Source organism: Podarcis cretensis (genome assembly GCF_951804945.1).
Source record: "Podarcis cretensis genome assembly, chromosome: 2".
Classification (NCBI taxonomy): Eukaryota; Metazoa; Chordata; class Lepidosauria; order Squamata; family Lacertidae; genus Podarcis; species Podarcis cretensis.
The window spans coordinates 105,105,072-105,128,168 of NC_137171.1; the positions used below are offsets into that span (position 1 = coordinate 105,105,072).

General features: G+C 43.9%; 2 protein-coding genes across 5 annotated transcripts in view; one reads left to right on the forward strand and one right to left on the reverse strand.

Moving 5' to 3' along the window:
• Positions 1–23,097, forward strand: part of FHIT (fragile histidine triad diadenosine triphosphatase) — a 1,061,423-nt gene that overhangs the window by 907,775 nt on the left and 130,551 nt on the right. For all 4 annotated transcript variants that reach the window (XM_079964180.1, XM_079964181.1, XM_079964183.1 and 1 more), the window contains one exon: positions 5,153–5,221. In XM_079964180.1, coding sequence (XP_079820306.1) covers positions 5,153–5,221 — 69 coding nt within the window. The remainder of the gene's footprint in view (positions 1–5,152; positions 5,222–23,097) is intronic.
• Positions 1–23,097, reverse strand: part of LOC307208816 (uncharacterized protein) — a 481,810-nt gene that overhangs the window by 443,290 nt on the left and 15,423 nt on the right. The window lies entirely within an intron of this gene.

Sequence of the window (23,097 nt, forward strand, 5' to 3'; positions counted from 1 at the left end):
TGCTTTGTCATCTGATGGGAGGGCGTTCTACAGGGCAGGCGCCACAACCGAGAAGGCCCTCTGCCTGGTTCCCTGTAGCTTTGCTTCTCGCAATGAGGGAACTGCCAGAAGGCCCTCGGCACTGGACCTCAGTGTCCGGGCAGAACGATGGAGGTGGAGACGCTCCTTCAGGTATACTGGGCCGAGGCCGCATTGCATTCTATAAAAGCCTAATATGAATAGTAAAGGTGAGCACACCATGGAAATGTCCTCGCAGGTTCTTAGTGGTCCATATGCCAAGGTAAATGTTTTGCCATATAAGTAGTAAAAATTGGCAGAATGTTTTCATTTCTCATTTTAGTGCCACCCACAGGGAGACATCTTGAGCCAACGAAATGTTATTATTACCTCCTGCATAAATTAGTATATTCCATGCCTCTTATCTCCATAATGTTAAGCCTAAGGCTTTTTGCAGTGTTTTTGTTGATGGCTGTATATGCTGGATCAGGCATTGTGTGTGTGTGTGTGTGTGTGTGCGTCCGTGTTCATGTGCGCATGCATGTGTGTGCGAGCATACACATGTGCACATGGAATATTCCCCAGATGTGGAGTTGCAATACAATTACTGCAAAGAGAAAATATGATTCTTCTTGCATAAATTAGGCAAGTTAAATAAATATATGCTCAATTTATTCTGGAGATTCTATTTTGTCTACTTTATTCTGTTCTTTAGGTGGAAGGCCGAAACACTATACAAGGCATTATTTGTTGTTGTTGTTTTTTGGGGGGCGGGAGCTTAATTCAAATTTCAATACAAATACAGGTTTATACTTATAGTAAAAGACAACAGGAAGATTTTATAAAGAACATTTAATGGTTTAGCACAGCAGCTTGTAACATTCTGAATGCTGAACAAAATTTTTCCGAACTCAAATTGAAACCTATGATATATAAATTTTATGTATGTAAATAAATAAATAAATAAATAAAATTGTCAGCTGAATGTAAAGAGAGGAACATGAACTGGAATTAGCTCCTCTCTCTTTTTTAGACGAGTTGAACTTTTTACAGTGAACTTTCTCAGTTTTCAGAGTTTATACCACCAGAATAGTTGGCGGTAGATGTGTCAGACACTCCAAGCAATGTTGCATGTTTCCTTGTGAGGGATATGGATTTGGAAGCAGGATTCACTACAGCTTCATGTGCTAGAGAGGAAGGTCCATTGAGGTCCACTCAACCTACCCACCACAATACCGGAAGGAAATAGGGCTTCTCTCTAGTTTGTCTAAAAATGGGGCAGGGAAGGGGATCAGGTGCAAACTACGGAGAATATGAGTACATAGGATCCGTATCCAACAAAGTCATTTTGTTAGCACACAGACTTCTGCCTGCACAACAGGGCTTCCTCTCCTTCTCCTCTCCCTGTGCACCACCTGTGCCCTCTCAAATTGGTCCTGGGGGATTCCCTCAACCCCCCCCCCCAGGGTTGAAGTGAAAGGGAAAGTCCCATTGTGCAGGTAGAGTCCATTGTGCTAACATGCCGACTTCATTGAGTACAACTTTCAGGTTGAAGGCTAGATGCCAAACATCTGAGAGAGGAATATGCCGCCTGTGATAATGAGGCACGAGTAAATCCATATTGCCATATTGCTATATGAGTGGAAACACATCCTCAGAAATTGCCCAGGATCTTGAGTTAAACAGTTGACAAAGTGTTGAACGTGGCATCAAATTTAAAATGGCCGACAAGATGATCTTGGAAAGTTACCTCGGGCCAAGGAATGTGAAATGGAGCTCAAATTTCCTCTTGGGAGTTTCACGTGTGACTAACGTTGCGTTCCTGCATGCAGTTAAGCTACTTGAATCACTTTAACTTCAACAGCATGGCTGCCACTTAAACACTGTGCAGTGTGGCAGCCTAACTACCAGAAGAAAATGCACCATTTTGCTATGAACAGGGCAAATTGCAGAGTGAGCCTTGTGGCTCTCCATGTGTCACTGAACTACAGCTTCCATTATCCTTGGCCATTTGCCATGCTAACAGAGGCTTCTGGGAGTTATAGTTCAGTGACATCCGAAGAGCACCACAAGTTAGCCACTGAAGGTTCGCTTGGAAATTTCCAGTTCTGCTGGCACTTTCACACCATCTTTGTATCGTCTATTTTTCTTCAAGAAACCCTTAATTTCCTAGTAAGTGTGTAGATGAGGGCCCAGTGGTACCAAAGAGTGTTTTTAAGCTTGCGTTGTGGTTTTGAGCAATATATCATCAGGGCAATGATGCTGGGATGATGTATTGCACTAATACCTCATAAGAGCACTATCGCGCTCGTGATATATTAGTATAATACACTATCAGAACACTATCTCTGATGTATTACTCAAAAGAACCATTTTTAACCGAAAAGGAAGGAGAGGAGAGCATCTTAGCTCCCACCAGAAACTATGGACAGCAATAATAAAGGGGGAAAATAATAAAATTGTTGGGTCCTCGGCTTGTAAGGTATCTTGAAAGAGCCAGGAGTGTTGTTTAGAGCACTCGGTGCTATTCTAGCTTTAAATTCCTTCTGATGAAGTGGACTATAGTCACCCAAAACTTATGCCGTAATGAAATTGTTAGTCTTGGAGGTGGCACAAGACTATTTAATTACATGTACTGTATTTCAGTTCCCTTTATTTCGTCCTATTTATGAATCACTTCCTGTAAGACACTCACTGTGGAGCAATTTATTTATTTTGTATGCCACCTTTCATCTGAATATCAAGGGGAGGGTTGCAACAGTGTGGTGTAGTGTAGAGCCAGTGTGGTGTAGTGGTTAAGAGTGGTAGACTCGTAATCTGGTGAACCGGGTTCGCGTCTCCGCTCCTCCACATGCAGCTGCTGGGTGACCTTGGGCTGGTCACACTTCTCTGAAGTTTCTCAGCCCCACTCACCTCACAGAGTGTTTGTTGTGGGGGAGGAAGGGAAAAGGAGAATGTTAGCCGCCTTGAGACTCCTTAAGGGGAGTGATAAAGCAGGATATCAAATCGAAACTCTTCACATCCAAACATAAAAATACAAAATGAAAACACAAAATACACAACAACACAAAAACAAACCAACAACCCCCCCAAACTTATTTTAAAGGCCATAAAATGTAAATCAGCCCAAGGCCCGCTAACTGAGATAGGTTTTTGAAGAGACATGTATGGGGAGAACATTCAGTGAGCCGCTCCAGAAAAGGCCTGTTCTTGTGTTGCCACCCTCCAGATCGCTCATGGAGGAGGGCCTCAGAGAATGATCTCAGGGTCCAAGTAGATTCATATGAATACAGGTGGTGCTTGAGGTATTGCGGTCCTGAACCGTTTAAAGCTTTATAGGTCAAAACCAGCACTTTAAATTGGGCCAGGAAATTAATTAGCAGCCAGTGCAGTTGGGCCAAGATTGGTGTAATATGTTCACCGTCTTGCCTCAGTGAGTTACCTGGCTGCTGAATGCTGCTGAATTCTGCTGCTGAAGTCTCTGAACCATCTTTATGTGCCCAGTGATGTTCACAGAAAGGGGGAGGATGTTGGTTTCTGCTTTCTTCACTGTGCAGCGAAATGCTAGTCACAAGGCATTGTTTACATTCCACAGTCAGCGTGCTATTGGGCTTTCCCATGGGAAAGGGAGACTGGATGTGACGTACACTGGTTTCCTGTTTTTCTCAGTTCTCTCCGTGTTTCAGAGGAGAGAGGTTGCTTCTCTGCTCTCCCAGAGGCAGGATGCATTTCTGTAATCTATCAGCTTTGAAGTATAAATAAAGTAATGTAAAGTATGTGGCACGTACTCCTCATCCTTCCGCTGTGCTCAGGACTCTGCAAAAACAACACTTTAGAGGTTGCCTTACGTGTTACACATAGCAGTAATCTAACCTAGAGGTTACCAGAGCACAGATGACAAAAGTTAGGTTATCCAACTCCAGATAGGGGCACAGCTGGGCCACCAGCCAAAGCTGACAGGAGGCACTCAGCACCACTGAAGCCACCTGAGCCTCAAGCAACAGCAAAGGAACGAGAAGTACCCCCAGGCTATGCAACCCCATCAAGAGCAGTCAACCTCCCATCCATCCTATCTAGGGAGCCATCCACAAACAGTACCTCAGTCTTATCATCATCGAGCCTCAGTTTCTTGGCTCTTATCCAGTCCATTACCAAGGCAAGACAACGTTCCAGCACATCCACTGCCTCACTTGCAGATGTAAAGGAGAAGCAGAGCTATGTGTCACCAACATATTGCTGACAACATACTCCAAACCTATGGATAAGTCCACTCTGCAGTTACATAAAACAATTTTGTATATAAAAACAGTTGAATGAAAGTTCTGCTAACTCACTCACCTAAATATTCTCCCCGTTGCCTCAAACATCTGTCTTGCAGCAAATTTTTCAGGAGTTTCACACACACATGCACAGATGCACTTCTTCCAAATGTGCAGGAAGACCAGAATGGTCACCCCTACTGAATTTCAGATGTTGAGCGCAAATAGAGGAAGTCTTCGTTTCCCTACTTATGAATTCCCAGAGATTTTGGCTGGCTGCTATTGGAAACTGTGCCGAATGGGGTAGATTGTTGCTTATTTCAGCTTTTACCCTGGTGCCCTCCAGCAATTTTGGACTGCATGCTGGCTGAGTGCTGATGGGCACTGTAGTCTTCACCAGCTGAAGCGCACCAGGTTTGGAAGGGCCCATCTATTCTTAAGTTCTTAGAGCCTCCTTAAGCTCTAGTCCACCCTGTATTATATATGCTGTCCTCCTTCCTTAAATATGTTTGTAGACATCCAGGTTGAGAAATGGGTTACACTTGTCACTCTCAAAGACTTGACAGTCAGTTGTGTGATATCCTGTCATTTCAAATAGATGTGAAAGTTAGATTGACATATCCTAATAATTCCACAGAGCTTCTCAACTTTCTCACATGTACTGTGGAGTTTCTCTCTCCTTTCTGATCCTTCTCTTTTCTCCCCCCCTGAGGACTTCTTGCAAGGAGTTAAAGAACAGGTTCACTGCTTTCTACAGGAAAAAACTGAATGCCATGGGAGTCACTGTTTAATAAAGGAATCACAGTGAAAACATCTTGGAATATATCTGTCTGTTTCGACCAGAAGCTGATGATCAACATTCATTTGTGTGTTTGATTTTGTTTCAATTTTTGCAGCATGTTCATGTTCACGTGCTTCCAAGGAAGGCTGGAGACTTCAGCAGAAATGATGACATCTATCATGAGGTATGTCTGAGCTTAAATATTTGAATATTACCATTTGAATATTAAAGTGGTTGTTGTGGCCTTAACTGAATGTGAAAGGTCCCTACCAGTGCAATTTTTGAATGTTCCATATTTTCATTACAAAACATGGAGGTGGTTGGGCTATTGATTTTCAGAGGTGTCTGGTTGCAACCCAGTGGTCTACATGTTGAAATAGATGCTTGTTGCTAAGTCTGAAGCACAAAAGCAGATGCAAAGTTGATCTGTTGTGTTGAATTTGGGGGGGGGGTGAAAAAGAGAGGATTTTCATAAAGCTGTTTCCTGAAAACTCTCCAACCTGTACATTTTAAATCCTAGTTTGCTCCAGCCCCCGTGTTTTGTTGTGCGGCGTGAGACTGCGGTGGAAGCAGTCTTCATTTTTTCCTAAATGTGATTTTCCCTATCGTGCAGTTAATCTGATTTGGCTATGAGATCTAAGAGGGTCAGATGGGCTTTGCACTTTAAGTCCTAGAAACAATTGTCCCTGCATAATCATTTCACACTTTGGTGACTATGGATCTAAAATTAGGGATGACCATCTGTAGATAACTGAACTGTAGTCACAGTCTACGGTGCAACTTTTCGCTCGCAAGATTTCATATGAACTGTGCCCCATTGCTAATTCATGCACATTTTGGAAAGGCAAAAGATGGATGCTGACCTTACTCTTTCCTTAAGAGAGGACCTTCAACCGACCCATTGTTGTTGTTGTTTAGTCGTTTAGTCGTGTCCGACTCTTCATGACCCCATGGACCAGAGCACGCCAGGCACTTCTGTCTTCCACTGCCTCCCGCAGTTTGGTCAAACTCATGCTAGTAGCTTCGAGAACACTATCCAACCATCTCATCCTCTGTCGTCCCCTTCTTGTGCCCTCCATCTTTCCCAACATCAGGGTCTTTTCCAGGGAGTCTTTTCTTCTCATGAGGTGGCCAAAGTATTGGAGCCTCAGCTTCACAATCTGACCCATACACCCACACATGTGCCATGGCTGACCTTATATCTCAAATGTTTCCTACCTATGAAGTTTCTCCTGTTTGGCAATTACTCCTTTATTATCAAGCCAGCTACCCACGAAGGATTCACATTGCATATCAGAATGCCTGGCTGAGTATCTGAACAAATAAATGTTTCTTCCAAGGATATTGAAACGGATCAATCCTGGTCTACACAAACTATCGGGAGCAACGCAAACACCATGACGATTTTGTGTTCAGAATGGATCACGGCATCAAAGAAGGCCAAGTACAAACCCAAGGCCGAATGTCATTACTATTGCTGAGCTTTCTCGCATTATACATGGAAGAAAAGCTCATCTCTTTCCAAGTATGAATTATTCAGTGTAAAACTTTTAAACCGGCAATGGTATTCAGCATGCGACGTCCTCCTCTTCCCTTCTGACATTCAGAGACACAGCAAGAAAATCACTTAGGGAAAGATATTTTGACTTAGCGATCTCATTCAGTGCATTATGCTAAATCATTTTGGCAGCACAGGAATACCTATTAGGAATCATTTTCAATTTTGGGGGGATGGAGGAAGTGGCTGGGCATAAGACTTAGCAGCTTTCCGGCTTCGATTTCAGTCAAGCTGAACTGGTGAACAGAAGCGCATTCATAAGCTGATTTCCAAACACTCCGAAAATTTCAGCTGCCGGTAACATAGCTTGCTTGAGCTTTGACTGTCACACATCACTAGCTCTTAAGCCGACCCGCCTTTGGAAGCAGCAAAGACTGGGGGAGGGAAACAGGAATGCAGATTCTTTCATTTCAGCCTCCCCCAATGGGTTCTGAATACCTGAACAGTTTCTAGTTACTACTGAATCTTGGCTTTCATAATGTTACGGCTTTGTAAAAAAATACAGAGATTTGTAGACTATCAGTACTGAGGCTACTGAACCTTCACTGAAGACATGCAAATATGCCCACAAGCTGTTTCTCAAATCGCTTGGAGTGAAGAAAGGATGGTATCACTTTGGGAAGACTTCTTTAAGACATAGTCAATACTTTTGTTATTGTTGACGATGTTAAACAAAGGGGATATACGGATATAACGAGCCCATTTTAAGTCACCATGCATTGTTTTCATATGGTGTTCCATAAACTCAAGTGAGATATTTGTTGAACTTCTACAGCGGACCTTGCTTCTGGGCCCTCTTGTTAGTTTCTCTCTGAAAAGGATATCACATCTTTTTAATTTTTTTTAAGAAAGAAACTCAACTCCACATTTCATATCATTCTGAACAGAAGGATGTATCCAATTGTGTGCCTTTCCTCACGAAAGGCTCTTTACTCTAGTCAAGGATTCTGTGAAGAAAAGGGAGAAGAAGGTGATTTTTGTGATTCCCCCCTTTCTCCAACAGCCTGGACTTTGCAATTTTTCAAGAGGCTGTGAACACACTATACCTTTCAAGCACATTTGAAATGAATTCTTTCCCTCAAAGAATTCCAGGCACTTTACCCCTCACAGAGTTACAAATCCCAGTAACTCTTAACAAACTGCAGTAACCAGAATTCTTTGAGGGAAACAAGGCACTTCAAATGTGCTTTATAAGTCTAGTGTGTACACAACCATTCCAAAGGGTCTCCTGACCTCCTGGGGCAGACTTTGATCAAGAGGTGCATAGCAAAGGGAGAATCACATAAAAACTGGCTTCCTTCCTCCTTCTGGAAACTTCCGCTGGATTAAAGAGCCTTCCTAGCAGAGGGAAACCAGTTGGATACAACCCAGAGATCTTATATAAAGTTTGTGTTAAAAAAGAGAGAGAGACAAAGTTTAGAAATCGATTTCTATGGGAAGGCATGCATACATAAATTTAAAAGAAAGCTAGATGCCTGTGGGATACAAATAAATCTGTTCCACAATGATGTAAGCTGTTCTCACCTCAATCCAGAATTCTGTGTGGTAGTTACATCCAGGTCCATGTGCAAATGGGCCTCTTGGAAGTCTCCACCATATTTGTGAGCAAAGAAATAGGCGGTGGGGAGGACTATTTCACTGAATTCCTCCCAACAGTTTCTCAGCGATAGGATTCCTTGTTGGTAGGGACAGTAGCAGTTTCTGCTACTAAGTTGATGCTGTTGTTGCTACATATGTGAGAATCAGGGACTGTGCTGGCAGCCTGGCTGCCATTTTGCATTCTTCACAACATCCTGGGCTGTGTGTCATTCCAGGACAGCAGAGGGCAGAGGAGATGGGTTATGTGGGACGGAGTGGAGGTGTTTGCTGCAGATAAATGGTGGAGAATATCTGGAGAAAATTCTGCCTCTTTTTTTTTTTTTTACCAAGGAAAAAAAAGAAAAATCTCAGACATTTTCTCAGCAAACCACAGCAACCCACATCTCCAGAGTAATTATGGCTCAGCTCTACATCTTTCACTTTAGGGAACTTGCCTGCTTGCTTTAGCTTTATCATCTCAATTGTGTCAAACCATTTCCATGAGAATCCTGTTTCTGCTTGAGTGTGATTCATTTCCATGTTATTATCATTTCTATTCATTAATACTCAGTACTTCCATTCGTATGCTTAAAACAACAACCCAACAGCTGATTTTTGTGGTTTTGGATCCTGTGCTCTGGGGAGCGTTCCCGAAACACATATTTCCCGTTACTGCAGTTGACTCAGGTCATCTTAGGGTTACTGTATAAGTGCTATAAGTGGAAGTTGTTTCTCTCCAATGCCTGTGGATTCTCCCAGTGGATCTGAAGAATTTTTCACCTGATTGTGCAGCCGTGCTTCCTTTCTGAGGCTACTGCTGCCTAGAAGCCCTCTGTAAATCTCTCTATTCTTCCATTCTTTGCCATGCCTCATTTTTTAAAATATATTTAAAAAAAAACAAAAAAAAACAGGGCATAGATATACATATTCATGCGACGGCCCCTTCCGCAGCTCATGTGCACATGAAAGGAAGCAGAAACCTTATATTTTCAGACGGAGGTGTTCGGCGCAGAAAAGGGTTCAAAAGCTCATCTGCTTCTCTGAGCTGTATCCAAATTATGTGTGCTGCCTGAATCTGAAAATGGAATCAGCTGGAAATGTGCCTTTTTGATGAGATGCTTTGTGAGCTCTTGCAGGCCTAAGCTGTAAATACGGTGAGATGATCCTTTCACACAGTATTTTGCCACTGCCTGAATTGGTAATGTATTGGGAACTTCATATCCTGGTACTTTGGAATATATTGGTGTCATAACAGTATCCGGTATTTTAATGCACTTTGGAGATGGATTCTACTTTCGGAGAGAGCGCCCATCAGCTTCTCAGTGGGCCATGAGCATCATCTTGCTGTGCTGTGGCAGCAGGATCCGTGAGAAGCCGTACTGGAAGCATAGCAGTAATGTGCCTTCTGCCATGCCCCTTATTTGCACCCAGCTACCATCATTCTGCACAGGCATGAAATCTATTGAAATCTTTCTAACCTGTGCAAGATCATCTCAGCAAAGGCTACAATAACAAAAGAAGCCCGGAACACCTAAAGTTGTAAAACATAACAACCCATAATATACATGTCCAGCATCCAATCTTAAATACCCAGCACCAGCAAACAGAAAATTGTCTACTTATGAGCAAAGCTCAACATGTCCCAGATTCCTGTGTAAACAACCAGGGTTCAACTGGGTGTCATTCAGCTTAAATGTTGAGCACTAGCAAACAGCACAAAGATATCACATGCTTGTGAACTGCCGTCAACATGGCCCAAATGTCAGAGCAAGAAGTCAAGTTTTAAGTTGATGCTGAAAAATAGCCAATCTCGGTGCCCCAGAGCAGAAGGTATTCCATAACCATTGTTTGGACAGGCTGTATTTCAGGAGTAGAGCATCTGCTTTAGAAATGCAGAAGGTTCCAGATTCAAACCCTTGCATCTTCAGGTGTGGCTGGGAGACAGGGCTTTTTATCAGCTGGAACTCTCCAGAGCTCAGTTCTGGCACCTCTCGGGTGGGCGCCATTGTCGCTATAAGAGAATGAGGGAGGCATTTGTGGTGAGTTCCAGCACTTCTTTTTCTTGAAAAAGAGCACCACTGGGAGAAACCCCACTCTGAAAACCTGGAGAACCTCTTCCAGTCCGTGTAGACAATACTGAACTAAATTGATCAATTGTATGACTCGGTATTAGGCAGTTTCCTAACCAGGACAGACTCTCTCCCATGTCTCCACATAATACACACCACCCTGAACACAGAGGAAAAATCCCACCACCAGCATCTGTCGTATCCTAATTCTCAAGTAGGAAGCTTTCATATATTTCAGGAGATGGACTGAGGATGTTTCTGAGGAGTCAGTAATATCAAATGATATTGGTTACAGAACAAAAAAAATAAAAAAAATCCTTCCAGTAGCACCTTAGAGACCAACTAAGTTTGTTATTGATATTGGTTACAGAGTCACTCACGGGAGGAGGAAGTTTTGGGTTTATCTGTCCTCCCTACTCCATCTTCTATGGAGGTCTCTGTAGGCCAGAGACAGAAACAAATGAGGGTCTCCATGAGTCTCAGGATTTCCCAGGATGACATCAATGCCGTCACCAAATCTGGTTCCTGGACCATGACGCACCACCTCTATTAAGTGGGCAGGCCATTGCTAACACCGAGTGTTCAGCAGACAGTGCTGATTGCTTGAAGATACTGTGTCAAAAAAAGAGAGAGGCCTATTTGAAGGTGGTCTTTGAGGGAGAAGAGCCATTCCCTTCAGATAGCGTGTTCTCTTCCTCCCCCATTTCCAGAGCAAAGGAGATAAAGGAGACTTCAGAGAACAGATAATCCACGAATCCCTTTCTTTTAGTAAAGCTTGGACTAGTGACTGTACAAAAGGCCAATGGATTAAATAATTGGGGAACTCAGACCTCGCCGCCATTAGTAATAGCTGCTGGAGCTGAGAGGGTGAGATAATTGTAAGAGAGCAGCTATAAAGGACCCGATCACAGGAAATTAAAATGAATCAGCTATATAAGTCACAGCTGTTTCTAAATTGCCAGTCATTCCCCCCACCCGCAAAAAAGAAAAAGAAAAAGACTCCCTGCCTATTATTTTTCTGTTAAACTAATTATTTTGTATTGATTTTCTTCTGAGGGGAAAAATTGCCAAACATGACCCAGAGTACAGTATGCTACGCTTCGGTGTCCTGTAACTTTGCAAATGTGAAGCTGCCGCTGTGGGCTGGGAAATGGGAAATGGACTTCTGAGGCTCATGTGACATTTGCTGCAGGAGGAAGCTGCCTTATACTGAACCAGACCCTCAGCCCATCTAAGCTCAGTATTATCTACACTGACTGGCAGCATCTCTCCCAGATTCGAGGCAGGTTTCTATTGTCAGTAATACACAGATAAAATCAGCAAATATTTAAAAAGAGGGTGGGCAGGAGGAGTGGACAGGGGCTGCCTGGTTGGAGTCAGCCAGACTCTGACGGGGGAGGAGGAAAGAGAAGGGGAGTTAGGACGAGGGGGAGACGGGGGAAAGCGGGGGAATAAAAGGGGCAGGAGAGGAGGACAAGGGGGTGGTTGAACCTAGAGCATAAAATCCCAGAAGCACCTCTCAGGTAGAAAACCAAAACCAAACCATAATTAGGGAAGTTTTTAATGTTTAACAGATTACTGTATTTTAATACTTTGTTGGAAGTCGCCAGCCAGATGGGCAGGGTATAAATAAATTATTATTATTGTTGTTGTTGTTATAAATGAGGAGGTAGAGGAGGGAGCCAGAGAGAGACAGAAAGAGACAGAGGAGAGAAAAGGGGAGCGAGCGAGCGAGGCAGAGAAAGGGGGGGGGGGTTAGGCTGGCAGCAAAGCAGGACAAAATGAGGACAGGTGGAAAAACTCCAGACAGCAAGTGGTGGCAGCAGTGGCTCAAAGCTTTCAGAACAGCTGACCTGGCGGCTGGCAAAAGTGCTCTTGTGCTCAGATTCTGCTTCTGGTTGGCCACTGTGAGAGAAGGATAGTGAACTAGGTGAGCCATTGGCCTGATGCAGAAGGCTGTCCTTATGTCTGCTGAAGCGGGGCAATTTGTTCTGCATGTATTTCAACGAGCTACTTTGCTTGTATTTATATAAACGGTTGACCGGGCTTCAGGAAACTCCAGCCAACATCTGTCTCAAGAAGCATTTTATCGAAGAAGTCCCAGAACAATCTCAGGCACAGGCAAAGCGAAAGAGCCCCCCCCCCTCCAGACCCTGCCAGCATTAATCCCTTTATCAGCAATTTGTCTTTGGTCAGTGGTGACTTGTTGCTAACTTCTTTGCCAATGAACCGCTGTCAAGGACACAAAAGTGCAAAACTGCCCCACCAGCCAAACTAAGTAAACAAGCCTGTCGTGGGTGCCAGCCAGCTCCTTTGCAGCAAAGCGCAAAGGCGTTTTGTCTCCGCAAAGAGGAAAGCATAAGCGTAAGCAATCACTTAAGGGCCAACGTTTTTTGCATGTTTCAGAGGAAAAGGTTTGTCAGAAGCACTCTCTGGGCCAGACTGTCAAAGCCAAAGCCAGCCAGCCAAGGATTCGAGGTGAGCAGTGCAGTGGCAAAAGCGCTGATGGAGATACAAAGGGACAGATGGGCTGGAGGGCAATTAGATGGCAGGACGGTATGTAAAATGCCAAGCAAGCTCTACCTTTGCAGGCAAACCAGAGGTGTAAAGGGCAGGCACGCGACTGCAAAGCATATAGCATTTAATAATAGAAAGCTTTCCTCTATGCTTCTTGTTAAGTTGTGGGTTGACATATCGAGCTGATTTGCTTTGCTTTGCTACTCCAGGCGAAAAATGAAAGGCAGCGCTTTGGTTGACAGTGCAGCCAGCAGTAGATGAAGTCACAGCCAACCACATTTGGGCAGGTGATGACATCATCACCAAGGGCCGCTGAGAGCAATGGCATTAAGAGTAAGAGAATGATTTCAACAGTTGTGCTGGGGTGGGGTGGGAAAATAACCCTGGGCAGCGAAGGTGATTTTCCAACACCCTTTAAAAGGCTATTGAAAAACAACTGTGTAGCATCAGATTATTATTATGACAATTATCTCGACTGGGTATTGTTACTTCTGGTTTATGCAGTTGTTTTAAATAGTGAAATCTAATGGTTCGAAATATTTTTGAATTTGCAATTTGTGTATATGTCAAAGAGCATATGTGTGTATGGATTCGTACATAAGTGGCCACTGAAGATGACATTTTGCATACCCTCTAACATTTCTCCGCTGAAAATAGGCACGTCCCATTCCATAGTGACAATTTTACTATTTATACCCCACACATCTTCCTGAGTTGCCCAGCCACTCTGGGCGGATTCCAACATATGTAAAAACATAATAAAACATCAAACATTTTTAAAAAAACCTCCCCTATACAGGATTGGCTTCAGATGGTTCGGAGGTCGGATAATGCCATACCCTCCAACATTTCTCCAGTGAAAATAGGGACATCCTAAGGAAAAGTAGGACATTCTGGGATCAAATCAGAAACCGGGACAGCTTTTCTAAATCAGGGATGTCCCTGGAAAATAGGGACACTTGGAGGGTCTGCTTTTGGTCAAAATGTGTTTGGATTGACTGTATCAGGGAAAGATATTTTAGCTACAGTTTGTTTGATTTTTATTTTGATTTTTTTATATATATTTGCATTGGTGTTATAAATTGGCATTACCAAATCAGTGGTATATCATTTTAATGTTTCCGATCCCAATATATTTATTACACGGTGCAGTGGGCACTGACTATAGATGCATAAGGCATACACTGTTTTTGTTACAATATTCCCCTCCCCTCCCCCAGCATTATATAGGATCATTTCATTGATTTCACCTGATCACAGCCTCCCAGCGGCAGTAAAATCAACTCACGGTTGATGTGAATGGGATGTCCTAACAACCATTTGGCCAGCATCCCTAGAAGGATGTCCTTGTGGAGGGCAGGGTACATTACTCATGCCAAAGATGAGATAGCCACGCTCAGAGACAGAATGCTACTATAGAATGCAAAATGCTCAGGATAAAATCACATGGAAAGGCAGTTGCCTTCATATGAGTGGAAGGGTAAATGTTGAACCACCCCACAAAACCCTGCTCTGCCCCCAGCCGGTCTCCGACCTGCCTGCCTTCGTATTTACAGCCAGTCCAGGGAGGGGCAGTGCCTATTGTGCTATTCCTATTCCTGCTCCTTAGTCACAGAGTTTGTCATGGACTGGCTGGGTGCAGAAGAGGGGTGGGAGGCACCCACTGGGGAGGGGGGAAAGGGAAGAAGGCTCAAAGCCCCGGGATTGGAGGTTGGATGGCAATGAGGGAGAAGAGGGAGTAGACTAAGAAGAGGAGGTGTCAGAAACTGAAGAGGTAACAGAGTTTAGTGAGCAGGGCGGTGCTGGGACATAGAGCAGACCAGAATCAATCAGAAGTGAAGGCTGGAGAGGAGGGAATCCAAGAGGCAGAGATGAGTCAGGCTGGTGAAGAAGCCAGGCTGTCTCCCTGTCCTGCTGTGACCAGCAGCCCTCTCCCCCATCCCCTCGATCTCCCAGAACCCAAAGAGGTATGAAGAGGGTGGAGCAAAGGCAGGCAAGACAAAGGAGCCTCAGATTGCTTAGGAAGGAACTGGGGGAGGAGGAGCCTTAGAGAGCTGTGGGAAGTTAAGGACCTTCAGTCCCCTCTTAGGGACAAGTTCTACTGGGAAGAGTTGCTGTGCTCTCTAGACCTTGCCTCCTGAGCTGTCTTTTTTATTATTTTTTTAATAAAGAGCTAACTTCAATGAAGCTGTGTGAGTTATTGCTGACATGGTCCTGGCACCTGACAGTTGTCCTTGTAGAGTTCAGCATGGAGGAAACTGAGCTCTGCTTATCATTGATTGTTGGTCTCCCTGTCTTCTGTACCCACCCACCCCAGTCCCAGTGGGTGCTGTCCCCCACTGCCTTCATACCTTTTTGTGTTGTTTTTTGGCCTTCCAGAAGCATTAGACTGGGCAGCATTAGAAACAGGATGCTGGACTTTGTGGGTGCCAGACTTCCACAATCCCTGGATCCAGCAAATGTTAGAGTTTAATCAAGGCTTGGGTTGTTAAACTGGCTAGCAGGTCTCTCTATTCCCAGGATCCGGCAAGTGTTAACAGCTAATTAAACCAGGCTAACCTCCTGTGTTGAGGTGAGACCCTATGTGATGGAACATTAAGGGGACAAAGGATTAAAAGCCAGAGAATAGATTAGAGAGGTTAGAGATTAGGAATGATGTGACCTAGAAGTAAAGCAGCAAATTGGAAACCCGGAGAGACAGAGCACAATGTTTGAGATCTGTTGAGTAATCCAAGGCTGTGGCTATGGGAGAAACAAGATCCTTTTGGAGTGTCAGTGCTTGGAACCCCTCCGTTGTATGCTCAGGTTGTATGCTCAGGTGTAAATAAACCATATATCCTAAAGACACCACAGTGTTCACTGGGCCTCATTCCCAAAAGGAATCCTGGGTTAGCGCCTCTCTCGCACAGCTCAGAGATTGGGGTGTGTGTGCAACAATATATTATTGAAGGCAGAGTCAGGGTTTCTGTAGCCACCAAGACGTTGTTGGACTCCAACTCCCATCATCCCCTGACCACTGGCCATTCTGACGGGGCTGATGGGAGTTGGAGTCCAACAACCTCTGGAGGGCCCCAGCTTTTCCCTTCCAGTTCAAAGGTGAACCCATGAAGAGTTATGGTGGGTGTGGCCCTAAATGCCATGTAGTTTTTGTACATCATCAGTGTGCTAAGTAATCTGTTGGCCTCTTCCAGACCGCAGCTGTACTTAAGGGGTGTGCGCGAGAGAAACAGAAAAAGGAGAACAAGAGAGAAGCTAATTACCAAGCGAGTCTCTTAATGCTTATTTTAATCATACTGACTACCCCTTCTTGGCAGCCACAGCCATTAGACAGCAGAGGCAGGAGGCAAGCTATCACAGCAAAATGGTGATGATGCTGGGAATTGGGCTCGGGAGTACAATTTGACTTGTCAGTTTATATAGACATAAAGCTTCATTGTTGTGCACAGACACAACTGGCTTTTAAAGAGTCTATTTCCCTCCTGATGATGTGGAAATCTGCTAGGCAGTCGCCCGCCCACTGTTCTGAACCCTTCTCATTTACCAGGCGGCATTTCTCTTGTATGTAAAGAGGACTCACACAGGCACACACACACACTCCTAAATTGGGGTAATAATCTTGAGGATGTGATAGGAGAAGTCTTCTGGAAATGTTCTCTCTCTCTGGATGATATACTGGATTTCCAAGCTCCTTGGAACCTGTGAATTCCAAAGCCTTGGCAGCTCAAAACAGGGAATGGAGGGAAGGAAGTGTGCAAGGCTCCTGAGGAAGAATTTGAAGAAGAAACGATATAGATATATGCCTGCAGCAAAGCATGCTGGGTTGAAGAAGCAGTGTCCACTAAGAGAAAGTGGCTATTACTTGTTTCGACTCCTCTGGATGACCTATTTATTGAGTACAGTGGTACCTCAGGTTACAAACACCTCAGGTTACAAACACTTTGGGTTACAGACTCCGCTAACCTGGAAGTAGTACCTCGGGTTAAGAACTTTACCTCAGGATGAGAACAGAAATCGCGCGGCAGTGGCAGGCCCCATTAGCTAAAGTGGTTCCTCAGGTTAAGAACAGTTTCAGGTTAAGAACAGACCTCCGGAACAAATTAAGTTCGTAACTAGAGCTACTACTGTATTTATCCAAATTTGCTTGCACAGATCTTAAGTCGAAGTCTATATGCCCAGTCTTTATAGAGTACGGTGGAACTTCGGTTGTAGAACGCTTCGGAAGTTGAACGTTTTGGCTTTCAAATGCTGACAAGCCGAAAGTGAATGCTTCCATTTTCGAATGCACCTTGGAAGTCGAACGGCTTCCGAGGTACGTTTCTCCATTTTTCACAATGGAACTTTCTGACTGCCCATTGTGCCTTGGTTGTTGAACGTTTCAGAAGTTGAACGGTCTTCTGGAACGGATTACGTTCGACAACCGAGGTTCCACTGTATTTGCTCTGAATTGTTTGTGGCACAGTCATACAACAATGAACAGACATCATCCTGCATTCATCCTGATTTGCTTCTACAGTGGTTCTACATCTTCCCATTAATTAATTGTGTATCCCACAGTTATAGTGCAATTTCTCCACCACCTTCCTAACTGCAGAAAATCTTTGTGTGTGTGTGTGAATTTATTGCACAACAGCAATTTAATCCACTTTAACTCTGCAAACCAAAATTTCTGGTATGCACTTGAATCTCTCTCACATAACACTGATAGTCTGGAGGCAACCTTTGTCCCAACATGCATTGCTGCATTCTGTTATTTATTGCACCTGGCACAGTCTAACCTATTTAAGTCTGCAAAACACGCCCCCCTTAAGATTGTTATAAACTGCTGACGAGGGCTTCCATTTATTGTTTACTTATTTACTGTACTGTATGTATTACTCACTCAACACCTAATGTTCTCTGAGTGATGTACAGCATTCGATAAAAATAATAAAAACTAGAGAATGCAAAATACAATTCTTAAAAGCAGCTTTTAAAAAATCAATATAAAACAGGGAGAAAACAAAAACGGTATCAACTTAAATTCAGAGCCTAAAATATCCACGGAGTAAAACAGATGCAACGGATCAGATTAAAAGTCCTATGGGAGTCAAAAGGCCTTTGACACAGAAATAAGTACCTAGACCACATTTAAATCACTATTATACCACTTTAACAGCCATGGCTCCCCCAAAGCATGCTGGGAAGCTGAGATTTGTCCAGAGACCCCATTTCCCAGCACAGAGCGACAGTTCACAGGAATCAGCCTTTCTTCCCAAGGAACTCTGGAAATTGTCTCTCTGTGAAAGGAATAGGGGTCTCTGGACAACTCCCAGCAACCTTAACAAGCTACAGTTCCCAGGATGCTTTGGGTGAAGTCATGAAAGTGGTGCTTTTGATGTATGATGTGGATGTGGCCTCTCTGGATGAGGCATTCCATAAATGAGAAGCCACTGTTGACATACCGTCCAACATGAAAATAAGGACTCCCCATTCCATAATTATAATTTTACTATTTATACCCCACACATTTTACTGGGTTGCCCAAGCCTCTCTGGGAAGCTTCTAACATATATAAAAACATACTAAAACATTAAACATTTAGAAAGCTTCCCTATACAGGGTTGCCTTCAGACGGCTTGGGGGTCAGATAATTCCATAGCCTCCAACATTTCTCCAGTGAAAATAGGGACATTGTGAGGGAAAGTGGGACATTCAGCACGCAGACCTAGTGGTGGGAGGAAAAAATCCTTAAATAAGAGACACAGGGGAATGATTAATGGACTTCAGTGTCTGTACACTAATGCGCAAAGCATGGGAAATAAACAAGATGAGCTTGAGCTCTTGGTACAGCAAACTAAATATGACATAATAGGCACCACTGAAACCTGGTGGGATAAGTCCCACGATTGGAATGTAATAATGGAGGGATACAATCTATTTCAGAGAAACAGACCAGACAAGAAAGGAGGAGCAGAGGCGTTATATGTCAGGGATGTGTATACCTGTGAAGAGATCCAAGATTTAGAACCTCAAAGCCAAAGTGAGAGCATCTGGGTCAAAATTAAGGGAGAGAAGAATAACAGTGAACTCATTGTGGGAGTTTACTATAGATCCCCAAGCCAAACGGAGGACATAGATGATGCCTTCCTGGAACAGATGGCCAAGCATGCAAAAGGAAGGGAGATAGTAGTAATGGGGGACTTCAATTACCCGGATATTTGTTGGATGTCAAACTCAGCCAAGAGCATAAGATCAAACAGATTCCTCACTGGCCTTGCAGACAACTTCATTGTCCAGAAAGTGGGAGAAGCAACAAGAGGAACAGCCATTTTAGATCTGGTCCTAACCAATGTTGATGACCTGGTTAGTGGGGTAGAAGTGGAAGGATCATTAGGCGCGAGTGATCATGCTCTTCTGAAGTTTACTATACAGCGGAAAGGAGCAGCCAAGCATACTAGGACTCAATTTCTTGACTTTAAGAAAGCCGACTTCATAAAACTTAGGGAAGTGCTGGGTGAGATCCCATGGACAGTAATACTAAAAGGAAAGGGAGTTCATGATGGCTGGGAGTTTGTTAAGAGGGAGATAGTAAAAGCACAACTTCAGGCAATACCAATGAGACGGAAACATGGAAGGTGCCTAAAGAAGCCAGGGTGGCTATCTAAAGAACTTTTAACTGAGTTAAGATTAAAAAAGGATGTGTACAAAAAATGGAAAAGGGGGGAAACCACCAAAGAGGAATTCAAACAAATAGCCAGTAGACACAAAGCGTGTAGACACAAAGTCAGAAAAGCTAAAGCACAGAATGAACTCAGGCTTGCCAGAGAGGTTAAAAGCAACAAAAAAGGCTTTTATGGGTATGTTCGTAGCAAAAGGAAGAACAAAGAAACAGTGGGGTCACTCAGAGGAGAAGCTGATGAAATGCAAACAGGGGACACAGAAAGGGCTGAACTCCTCAATGCCTTCTTTGCCTCAGTCTTTTCCGATAAAGAAAACAATGCCCGACCTGAAGAATTTGGAGCAAATGATTCAGCAGAGGAAACACAGCCCAGAATAACTAAGGAGATAGTACAAGAATACTTGGCTAGTTTAGATGTATTCAAGTCTCCAGGGCCAGATGAACTGCATCCAAGAGTATTAAAAGAACTGGCAGGTGTGATCTCAGAACCACTGGCAGTCATCTTTGAAAATTCCTGGAGAACAGGCGAAGTCCCGGCAGACTGGAGGAGGGCAAATGTTGTCCCTATTTTCAAAAAGAGGAAAAGAGAGGACCCAAATAATTACCGCCCAGTCAGTCTGACATCAATACCAGGGAAGAATCTGGAGTAGATCAATAAGCAAACAGTCTGTGAGCACCTAGAAAGGAATGCTGTGATCACCAATAGTCAGCATGGATTTCTGACAAATAAGTCATGTCAGACTAACCTGATCTCGTTTTTTGACAGAATACAACCTTGGTAGATGAAGGGAACTCAGTGGATGTAGCCTACCTTGATTTCAGCAAGGCATTTGACAAGGTGCCCCATGATATTCTTGTAAAGAAGCTGGTAAAACGCGGTCTTGACTAGGCTACCACTCAGTGGATTTGTAACTGGCTGACTGACCGAACCCAAAGGGTGCTCATCAGTGGTTCCTCTTCATCCTGGAGAAGAGTGATTAGTGGGGTGCCACAGGGTTCTGTCTTGGGCCCGGTCTTATTCAACATCTTTATCAACGACTTGGATGATGGACTCAAGGGCATCCTGATCAAATTTGCAGATGACACCAAACTGGGAGGGGTGGCTAACACCCCAGAGGACAGGATCACACTTCAAAACAACCTTGGCAGATTAGAGAACCGGGCCAAAACAAACAAGATGAATTTTAACAGGGAGAAATGTAAAGTATTACACTTGGGCAAAAAAAAAATGAGAGGCACAAATACAAGATGGGTGACACCTGGCTTGAGAGCAGTACATGTGAAAAGGATCTAGGAGTCTTGGTTGACCACAAACTTGACATGAGCCAACAGTGTGACGCGGCAGCTAAAAAAGCCAATGCAATTCTGGGCTGCATCAATAGGAGTATAGCATCTAGATCAAGGGAAGTAATAGTGCCACTGTATTCTGCTCTGGTCAGACCTCACCTGGAGTACTGTGTCACATAGAGGAGGGAGAAAGGTTGTTTTCTGCTGCTTCAGAGAAGCGGACACGGAGCAATGGATCCAAACTACAAGAAAGAAGATTCCACCTAAACATTAGGAAGAACTTCCTGACAGTAAGAGCTGTTCGACAGTGGAATTTGCTGCCAAGGAGTGTAATGGAGTCTCCTTCTTTGGAGGTCTTTAAGCAGAGGCTTGACAACCATATGTCAGGAGTGCTCTGATGGTGTTTCCTGCTTGCCAGGGGGTTGGACTCAATGGCCCTTGTGGTCTCTTCCAACTCTATAATTCTATGATTCATTCTGGGATCAAATCAAAAACCGGGATGGCTTCTCTAAATCAGGGACATTCCTGGAAAATAGGGACAATTGGAGGGTCTGTGCTGAGAAGACTTTCTTTTCTGGCTATCTGCCCAGCAACATTTCCCCCCTACAATTTTTTCCCCTGTTCCCCATTTCTGCTTTGTTTTTGTTTGTTTTAAATCTAGCCTGAAGAAGAGTAAATTCAAAAACTTGCACTCTACATCATGATCCCTCCCCCCTTTTCCTGGTTCTGAGAAAGGCATTGCTTTGGTCTCTATCTATGGAATTTGTTTAATGCCACCTCCCCCAATTTGGCACTTTTCAGAAGTGTCCCCCGCCAGCTTGGCCAACAGTGAATCATTATGGAAGTTGTAGTCCAAACCTTCAGGAGCAGTGGTTTCCAATAACTCACCCAGGCGGTCTGTGACACCATTCACAAAACAGAAACTACCTTAGAGATATCAAACTTTTCAAAAGTAGGGGCTTCATGGCTTGGCTTTTGAAAAAACAAGGGATCCACAGGACTTAGCTAATTGGGAATCACTGATCTACAGAACACCAAGTTGGGGATAGGCTGGTTTAACAGACCAGCTCAACTGCTTGTGCATTTTGCATATTATTTAGAAAACAGAACTTGTCCTCCAGAGACGGATTAATATCCAGTTTATACAGATCTGAATGATTTCAAAAGTGAACAAGCGGCTTTCGCTTTCTTTGAATGCTGGCATCACCTTAATTAATTGCTGGTTATGTCCAGCTCTCTTGCTCTCTCATTCTCTCAATATAAAGATGAAACACAGAACTTAAAAAAAATATATCACTGCCAGTAGTTGTTTGAAGCTCAGCCTGTCCAGGTGGCAGTGGCGGTCGTTTGTTTGGATTTGATTCATTTAAGTTCACATAGTCTAAATATCACTTTTTGCTTTCTTATCTGATATCTGAACCTGAAAGTGGGACACAGGGTCTTTGTGGCAGTCCAGCTGCTTTTGTGCATGTCAGAAGCCAATGCTTTGTGCGATTTCAGAGTTCTTTGCTGTCTCCGGAACCAAAACTTCCCACAAAAAGCCAGCTTTGAAAACCTTTCCAAGCTCTTCAAACTTTTTAGTTAGGGCTAAGGTAGAAGAAGGGTAGCCAACATGGCTGCCCTCTAGCTGTTGTTGGACTACAGTTCTCATCATCCTTGGCTGTTGGGCCATGCTGGTTGGGGCTGATGGGAGTTGGAGTCCAAAAACATATGTATGAGGAAAGCACTTGCTCTGTATTGAGTTCTTTCATGGGGTTTGAACCCCATACTCAGGGGAAGAAGAGAGGGGCACAAGGGCCTCCTCTTTGAAGGAGCTGTCTCTACTACCACATCCTGGTCCCCAGTGTGATTTCTCTCTGTCTCTTGGGGTGGAGACAGAGCAGCAAGGAAGTAAGAGGATTTGTTAGGCCCTTCAGGCATTCTTTTCAACCCTTTGAGGCATTCCTTTGAGGGGGGGGGGAGGAAGATGATGTATGTCTGATAAATGGTTATGTTGAAATTCCTAATAAAAAATATTTTTTTTAAAAAAAAGAAAGAAATTGTGTGCTGCGAGGTGGCCAAATTCATTTCCAAGTGAGCTTAAGGCTCTGGGCCCATCTCTAGTACGCTCCACCCATTGTAAAACCCTCACAGGCCCCATCGATTTTAATTGCAAAGCTTTGGTTGGCATCTGTCTGTCTTGAGAGACGATGGAATGCATCTCTGGGGGTGAAGTCAAACTGCTGTGTTGGCTTTAAGTGGATGCTTAATGTACTGATTTTATTATTAAATTTATATCCCACCATTTGCCCAAAGAACTCAAGGTGGCGCACACCCTTCTCCCTCTCTCCATTTTATCATCGCAACAACTCTGTGAGGGACGTTCAAGTGAGAGGCAGGGACTGGCAGGGACT